Source organism: Aegilops tauschii, chromosome 5 (genome assembly GCF_002575655.3).
Source record: "Aegilops tauschii subsp. strangulata cultivar AL8/78 chromosome 5, Aet v6.0, whole genome shotgun sequence".
Classification (NCBI taxonomy): domain Eukaryota; kingdom Viridiplantae; phylum Streptophyta; class Magnoliopsida; order Poales; family Poaceae; genus Aegilops; species Aegilops tauschii.
In genome coordinates, this window is record NC_053039.3 from 550,950,489 (window position 1) to 550,959,395 (window position 8,907).

An 8,907-nucleotide genomic window follows, 5' to 3' on the forward strand; every position below is an offset into this window, starting at 1 on the left:
AGAAGACGTTCAACATGTGACTGAAACTGAATAAAGATATTATAAATACATCAGCCTTGTGCTTAGGGAGATAAAGCCATGTAAAGCGACTATAAGCATCAATGAAACTGACGTAGTAGTTGTGACCACTAACAGAAGTTTGCGCCGGAACCCATACATCAGAAAATATTATCTCTAGTGGTTTGTTGACAACTCGAGTAGACAAAGAAAGGGAAGTTGATGACTTTTGCCCGTTGTCAGGCATCACACACTGCTATTGTTTTATTACTACTAGGCACCATGGGAAGCTCATGACGATGAATAACATGACGGACAACCGGAGAAGCCGGATGGCCAAGGCGTGAATGCCAGTGGGACGACGAGACACAAACACCACTAAAGACTTGAGACATGTGCGGAACATGAAGTTTGTAAAGACCACTGCGATAGCGACCCCTAAGTAGAATGTCTCGTGTTGCTCGGTCCTTAACAAGAAAATAGAATGGGTGAAATTCAACAGAAACATTGTTGTCATAAGTGAGTCTAGGAACAGACATCAGATTGCGGGTGACAGAAGGAACATGAAGAACATTGGAGAGTTGAAGTTCACGTGATGTAGATGTTGGAAGAGATGTTTGACCAATATGAGAGATAGGCATAGCTGACCCACTTGCCGTATGAATCTGATCATGACCCTGGTACGGCTCGTACGACCCAAGCTTGGAGAGCTCATTCGATCGTCAGATGATCTGTAGCACCAGTATCCATGTACCAACTGTCGTCAACGGGATAGGAAGGGGTGTGCCCTTGTGTCGCCATGGCTGCTTGACACTCATTGTTGCACCCGTCATTGCTGATGCCGAGGAAATCGCGCTTGAAGCGTTTGTGGCAGCGAGAGGCGAGATGACCAGGAATACCGCATAACTGGCAAGCAGGACGATTTCCCTGGTTACGGCATAGTGGGCAAACCGAGCGCAAGATTTCCTTGCGGCCACCATTGGTGGAGCGAGGATTGTAGGATGGGCGCAATTTTCCCCGATGTGCAATCGGCGTCTCGCGCCCATGTACAGCTTCAACTAGGGAGTCATACTCACTGTCTAGACCATTGAGGACAAACGAAGTAAATTCTTCATTATCGAGCGGCCGACCCATAGAAGTGAGCGTGTTGGCGAGAGCTTTGATCTTGTTGAAGTAAACGGTTGCAGATAGATCTTGTTTTTTCATATCTTGCAGTTGCTATCGTATTGCCATGGAACGAGCGGTGGATTGAGAAGGAAGCTTCCTTCGAGGACCACCCACGCATCTTGGGACGTGGCAGCGAAGAGAACCATACCGGCAATGCTTTCAGTGAGAGACGACCAGATCGCTCAGAGGATCGCCTCGTCTTGAGCAGTCCAAGCGCGGTACGCTGGGTTGAGGACTGTGACTCGTGCGCCATCATGCATGGTGGATGGTACAAACTGTGCAGGGCACTGTAAATGCCGTCGACGAAGCCTTCGAGGTAGTGGCTCCGAAGAAGGGGCAAGAACTGTGCACGCCAGTACAAGTAGTTGTCGGTGGAGAGCTTGACGGTGAGCAAGTTAGCGAAGTGAAACGGCACCGGTGAGGGCGCATCGGCCATCAGCGGGGCGTTGGAATTGGCTGGGGTAGGCGCCGGCAAGGTGACCTGCCCGATTGGAGACGTAGCGAGGATGCTTTCTTGGGTAAAGGAGGCCGAAGCTGGCTGCCGCTGAGAAAATACGGGTCCTGCTGTGGCCGTCCCGATGGTATATGACATGAGGCCAGCAGAAGTAGGGGAAGTCGTCCCTCCAGCCAGCAGCGAGGCAAGCATTGGCGGGATGCCGAACGCCCTAGAGGAGGAGGGAGCCGTGGAGAAAGAGGTGGCAGCGGCAGCGGCCAACGACATCATGGATGCGAGCGGGCGGCGGCGGCAGCGACGGCGGCGGAAGCAAGTTGTAGATCGACCTAAATTGATACCATATAAAACAAGGGTTTGTAGTATGTTTGGGATGGATTCCACGACCTCTAGGGTCGGCTTGGCTCTTATTTTTGTATGGGAGAGTTGTACATAAATACAAGGTATACACCATATATACGGAAAGCTATACAAAGTCTAACACTATGGGTGTTGGAAGAGATAGATCGGGCAGAACTACAACCCGAAGTTGTGCAGGTTTAGGGATGCCTCTTTCCAAGGTTATATTAATTTAGGTTTTGGCGAAAGACAAAAATATATAATATGTAAATAAAGCTCAGTTCATCACTCAAATAATGATGAATATCAATCCAGTAAAGGTATGATGTACACTGTCAATAGCATTTTATAATTCTTTTGTAACATCGCTTAAAACTATTGAATTGTATTCTCTAACTTATAAGAGTTAGCTTTGATACAGATTGGGTCTTAATAGAAAAATATCCGTGTACTGATGGATTCACATTTCAAGGTAAACTGCTGAAAACGAAAGGCGACATCTTCAATAGTTTTTTCTCTCATTATTCACAATGTGAACTTAGGACTAGCTAAACAAAATTATGACACGATCGGTTTCCTTTATTCTTGATTTGTTCAATTTCATACCCTCTGCTCTGCCCCAGGATCAAATGACGAGTTCTGGAGGTGCAAGGAGGTGGAAGCACCAACCATGAGCTTAACAGAGCTGCTCAATTGGCATATTCTCAACTAATTTTAAGATGATGGGCCGAACTTCGCTCTGAAGTTGTGAGGTGAGGCTCAAAAAGATACATTGTTTACCGGCAACGGCGAAGACTGGCTCTAACATCGCACTGATGCAAGTGGATGCATTGAGCTCGAGGTGAAGATCAGCCACTCCATCCACGCTCAGTGTTTTTGTCCTTGTTTTTGTGCAGATTATTTCAGTACTCTTTATCAATGTGATGTTAGAGCCAAGATGCATGTGTCACTCTTCCATCAAATGTGTAATGAACTTTCAATTTTGTTCCTGATGATATGAAATCCCTGGTTTATCCTAGCTTCTTGCTGCTTAATAAGCGTATGATGCAAACTACATACTATAAAAAGGAAAGTGGATGGGGCGCCTCCTACCTGGCAACACCCAGCTTCTTCTCAGGCGGCGCCACCGGGTGGCGCCCCAACCACTAGTTTAAAATGAAATGCCGAGGAGCTCCCCCTCCCACCCTCCCCCTCTTATATTTTTTTTGTGTATTTTTCCCTCTCACAACTCTCACACTCTACCTATCGCATGATTGATGACACAAATGTCATGTTATTTGGAGCGTGAACTCATCTGCTACCAACATTACGTATGTACTCGTACACTACAAGTTTTGACTTTGGAAGGTAAATGGATGAAAATAGGTGCACATATTATGTGGTAAGCAATCTCAAAACAAATAATGTCAAAAAAAACACAAGGTATCATGTGTTCTTTGATATTTTCGGCTGGTTTTATTTTCTGCTCAATTCTTTTTCTATCTAATAAAAAACAGAGATCCCGCAGAAAATAAAATTTAATGCATTAACAAAATATCCCGAACTGGCAAGCACCAAACAATGTCTCAATAATGACAAAAGGAGATGACAAAGCTAATAAATGACGTAAACTAAAAGAAGCACTGATCAAGATGAACATACAGCTACCATAGAAAACCTGGTCGATCAGAAAAAAAGAACATCAAGAAGTACGTTACTCTGTGTCGAATTACTGCAACACGTGCGAATTGGTATTAGTACTATTTCTCGCGGCGAGTTCAGGACGGGCCGGGCGCCGGCGCCGGCGCGGCGCTCCCGCCGGCCCGCTTGATGAGGGCCGTGACGGCCCCCATGACCTTCTCGAACTCGTTGCCTTTCGGTAGCAGCCCGGTCTTGACGGGCGCCGTGAGGCCATCCCGGCACTGGTCGCAGTTCCACGTCAGCCCGTCCTTCTCGGCGCTCTCCACGTAGTCGCGCGCGTCGTTGAACTTGGCGTCGTCGATGGCGGTGACGCCGCCCTTGCCCCTGTCGACGTCGAGGTGGGAGACGGCCTCCTCCACGTCGGCGACGCACGAGTCCATGCACTGCCACTGCGGGCCTTTGATGGTGACCAGGTTCAGCTGTGTGCGCGCGGCGGTGCCCTCTGCGGCGCCGATCTTGGCGGCGGCGCGGATGCCCAGCTCCGCCAGCCCGCGCGCGTCCACCGTCCTGCTCCCCGGGATGCCCGACAGGAAGGCCACGCAGAACTGCTGGTCCGGCGCCTTGGAGCAGGCGTCCTTGACGGAGTTGTCGTCGGCGGCAACGAACAGGGCGCTGGAGAGGAGGAGGAGGAGGGATAGGAGGTTGACACTAGGCGTGTTGCAACGCGCCGCCATGGCCATGGTCGATCGGTGAACTCGCTCCGGCCTGAGGCTCGATTTGTCTTGGGAGTGGTGACGAGAGCTGCATGTACGTATGTATGTGTGCATGTGCCCGCTCGGTGCGCGTGGTCAGGAGTGTTTTGTGAGCGAGCAGTGGCTAAGTTTCAAGGAGAGCAACTCCTAATATTAGTAAAAAAGAGAGTATATACTAGTATTGTATAGCATAAAAGTATTTTGCAAACAAATGCAATCATATTATTTCTGCATGTTCAATACATGCATAGTGTAATTTTACACATAAGTGGTCAAAATTTGAAAGGGCCTATCTATGTCTAAGTGGATTGAGGTTATGAATCTCATTTGATTTACAAAACCATAGCTTCAACTTAGTGAAGATTGCAACTTGCACCTGCTCTAGCCTCTCATTTTCTAAAAAAAAAGTGCACTTTTCCAAATTTGAATGAGACTTGAGAAAATTATACTCAGATGGTTAGGTTCCTTACGGTGGAACCAACTCACAAGGTTCAAGTCGTAGACTTGACATTGGTGGTCGTATTTCCCCGTGATGTACGTTTAGTGGGAGGAGACGTTCCCGCCGACTACGAAGGTGTCTGTAGCGAGTTCGTCAATCTCAAAATGATGTGTCGGCTCAGTCTTTCGAAGGTGCACATAGGGATAGAGGGTGTGTGTGCGTTCATAAGAATGATTGTATGTGCATATGTATGAGCGTCTGCGTTTGTACTGTGTTGAAAATAAAGAAACCTAGTTAAGAGCGCAAGTACATAACAATGATATAGTAGTTTAATGACATGCGAGTTATATGACACCAGATTAAATACCATTGGATTATTGTTCAAAAGTACTCTGATAAAAACTATATGTTGTTTCTGGATATAATTGGCGAAGTTTTTTGTTTTTTGGGGAAACTTAAGAATAGCGAGGAAATATTAAAACAACCTATGAAAGCGAGTATTTCCTTACAATCATACTTTTCGAGCTGCACCCAGCATATCCAAAAATTTACGGTCTAAGCTTGAAATTGATTTACGAAATTAACTAAAATGACAAGATTTCTAAGCATAAGGAGTAATGGTAATGTTGTCGGCTGAAATTTAAATTTTACAATGGTATCTAAGTTTATTTTCTATGATGTACTCGCTCTGTAAAGAAATATTGGTAGTGATCTAAACGCTCTTATATTTGTTTACGGAGGGAGTAGCAAACAATCTTCTTTTCGTTCCGGTTTCACTTATAAAATGGATCGATCTCTTTTTAAAATGAGATCACACTCAAGTATTAGTGGCTGTTTCAAAAGAAAGAAAGAAAACATCAAGGATTCATGTTCTGTGAAAAATAATCACTTCCGCTAAGTTCAATCCTTTAGGATTCCGGTGGACACAACATTGTAATCTTATTGTTTTTTCCTATTTTAGAGTATTTGTTGTCGTGCAAATAACACGAACCATTAGAATTCTCATGAGTTTTCTATATGTATTAGTTCTTTAGCTTTCTTACTAATTTTTGGTTGTCTCTCCCCATGTAAAGATTGTTTAACTTGCAGGATTATATTCCTTAAACTTGTTTCCCCAAGAATTCCTTTCCACCAAGAAAAAAAATTGATTCAATCAAACCAAAGTTTTTTGTTTTTTCCTATGCTACAATCAAACAAGCTTTGGTGCAAATTTATTCTTGTTGAATTTAGTGGTGGTCATGTCCTTCCGCAGAATATTAAATGTGAACGATGTTGGCCCAGTAAGTGAATTCTTTTGTAACAATGTTATGTACTCCCTCCGTCTTTCAAAGGGTGTACTTCCAACTTTGTTGGAAGGTCAAATTATCTCAAAATTTGACCGAGTTTGTCCAAAAATATATCAATGTTTGTGAAACCAAATAGGAGTATGATGAAAATATATTTTATTATGAATCTAATGCTACTCATTTGATGACATAAATATTGATGTACTATTATATAAATACAGTCAAACATAAAAAAGTTTGACTTTCCAACAAAATTGAAAGTACATCCTTTTAAGGACGAAGGGAATACACAAAAGCTTTGTTATTCGAAACACGTCAAGAAAGACAGAGATAAGCTATTCGCCAACCAGTTTAATTTATTGGTAAGAGACATTTTTGCAGAATAAAACAAGTACTACGTACAATTATTACAACCTATATATAGCTAAGACGGAGTAGTATGTAACACTCGTAGTGGGTGCGTACATATATAGATATGCTCATCATGAATGGTATATCGGTAGTGTGAATTATGCAACTAGCTCATGGCAGAATAGCGGGTTTCGGCGGCACCGGCGAGGCGCCCCCGTCGGCGAGCTTGATGAGCTGGCGGGTAACGTTCATCATCCTCTCGAACTCGAGGTTCTTGCGGAGCAGCTCGGTCTTGACCGGGCTGGGCGGCGTCTCCCGGCAGGTCTCGTCGCAGGACCATGTGTCCTGCTCGGAGAGGTCGATGTACTGGCGGACCTGGTCGAACTGGGCGTCGTTGACGCCGCCCAGGGCGTCGTCCAGGTGCGACAGCGCGTCCTCGATGTCCTCGGCGCACTCGTCCAGGCACTGCCACGTCGGGTTGTCCTTGACCAGGTCCAGCTCGCGGCGCGCGTAGGCCCCCACCAAGCCGCCGAGCTTGGCGGTGACCCTCATGGCGATCTCCGCCAGCCCGCGCGCGTCCGCCGTCTTGGTGTCCGGCTCGGGCCCGAGGAAGGAGTTGCAGGTGATCGGGCCGTCCGTCTTGGCGCAGGACGCCTTGACGTCCACGACGGGGCCTTTGGCGCGGGCGCCGAGGAGGAAGGACGAGGCGGAGGCGAGGAAGAGAAGGACGAGGAGGGAGGAGACGTGGGAGCCGCCCGTGCTGCTGCGGCGCGTGGCCATGGTCGACGTATGAGTACGATCCACTCCGGCCGGCCGGGAGGCGGTCTCCGATCGATCGATCGATCACGAGAATGCGAGTGGGACGTGGGTGAGTATATACACGCGCGCGCGACCAGAGGCTGGCTGGCTGCATGCATGCATGGATGCGCGCGGCCGTTCAGGGCGTGTGGTCGGGAGTGTGTCGTGGGTCGCTGCTCTATACATGCCGCTCGTTTGAAAGCGGCTATTTCTGGCGTGCGCCCGCGCAAACATACGCGAACACCATCATGTTTGCACACCACCTGTTCGATGCCTAATTTGATCCTGACATCGAGGGCTAGGTGTGTATGCGATCTCAAGAGTTTTATTTTTCTCTTTTCTTTTTGACAATGATGGTTGTTTCCACTAGGAGTACAAACGAAGGTTTATTTACACTTAACAACAAGGCGACTACTCAGGCCAGCCGCTGGATTACTTCATTTGTGGCTGTTAGATTAGAACTCCCACGTCATCTTTTCCCTTTCCCAGATTCCTCTTAGATTGGATCCAGAGAGATGGAAATCAGCGTTGACCTGCTCTAGACAAACTGCCCCCCGAGACTGCCTCGTCAGCAGCAGCACGCCGTCTCTCCATGGCCGTCGTCGACGCATCACCGGCGCCATCTCGACCGTCGCCATCGTCGACCACACTAACCGTCTCGCCATCCGTTCGTGATCTACGCATCAAACCACGCCGTTCGTGGCCTTGCTTGCAACATACTTTACACTCGCCGTCGTAGCCCTCCCGTCTGTCTCCGGTGCAGCTCGCCGGCAGCATGGTCATGCGTCCCCAATGCAAACCTCCACCTCTCCCCTGGATGCAGCTCCCATGTAGCAAAAACACATGTCGATGGAAGCTTTTCCGGTTGCCGGTTGAAACAAAATAAAGCCTCCGGCGTTGCCGGCGCAGAAATTACTCTAGTCCATGCAGCAAAAACAGATGTTGTTTCCAGCTCTGGCGTCGGGTGGTGGCAAAAAAAATGCTCTGTTGGTTGTAGCAAAATCCCTCACCGGTAGTAGCAAAAACTGATGATGGTTGCAACAAAAAATGCCACCGCCGTAGTAGGTCGCAGCTCCGCCATGATAGATGTAGCAAATCCATCGCCGGTAGAAGCAAAATTGATGGATGGTTGCAGCTTCTGGCTCAGCTGGTTGTAGCTCCCAGGGGTGGATGTTCGATCGTCGGAGTGGAGCTAGATGGATGGATGGAGCGGATTTCATGGCGGCAGCGGGGGCGCGCAGGAGGATCGCGGGCGAGCAGCGCGCGGCTGGTAGCAAGCAGCTTCTGCCATTCCATGGCGTAAAAGGTAGGGGACAGAAAAAGAGAGGAAGAAGATGGAGGCTACGGCGGAAAGGGACGTGGGGTGAGGCCACTAGGAAACGTGTGTCCGTGGAATTACTAGGAGGGATCGAACGAAACGATCGAATGCGCAGCGCGCGTCCGGCGCTAACGCTTCGGCCGACGCGCGGGGGCTAAACGTTTCCCTAACAACAATGGACAAAGCCACAAAAGCAGGAACCAAAAAGAGGAGGAAACAAGCTCACCACGACGTGCACTCCTTTTGCAAGGTCACGAGTACTATTTAACAAACAAGTTTGCTATTTCACATCTAGATGTGAAATACTTATCTCACATCTAAGTCTAAAACCGTCACTAGCAGGGGCCCGACCATGTCAAAGCCACCCATCACTCCCGCTGCCTCTCCCA

The 8,907-nt window shown here is 47.9% G+C and overlaps 2 protein-coding genes across 2 annotated transcripts; both read right to left on the reverse strand.

Moving 5' to 3' along the window:
- Positions 1–3,711: 3,711 nt before the first annotated feature.
- Positions 3,712–4,308, reverse strand: LOC109754588 (uncharacterized). The gene has a single exon (XM_020313503.2). The coding sequence runs from the start codon at positions 4,306–4,308 to the stop codon at positions 3,712–3,714; it is 597 nt and encodes a 198-aa protein (XP_020169092.1).
- A 1,923-nt stretch (positions 4,309–6,231) lies between these two features.
- Positions 6,232–7,182, reverse strand: LOC109754586 (uncharacterized). Its single transcript, XM_020313500.4, has one exon. It carries the CDS (start codon positions 7,180–7,182, stop codon positions 6,574–6,576), a length of 609 nt encoding a protein of 202 aa, XP_020169089.1. The 3' UTR covers positions 6,232–6,573.
- Positions 7,183–8,907: the final 1,725 nt, after the last annotated feature.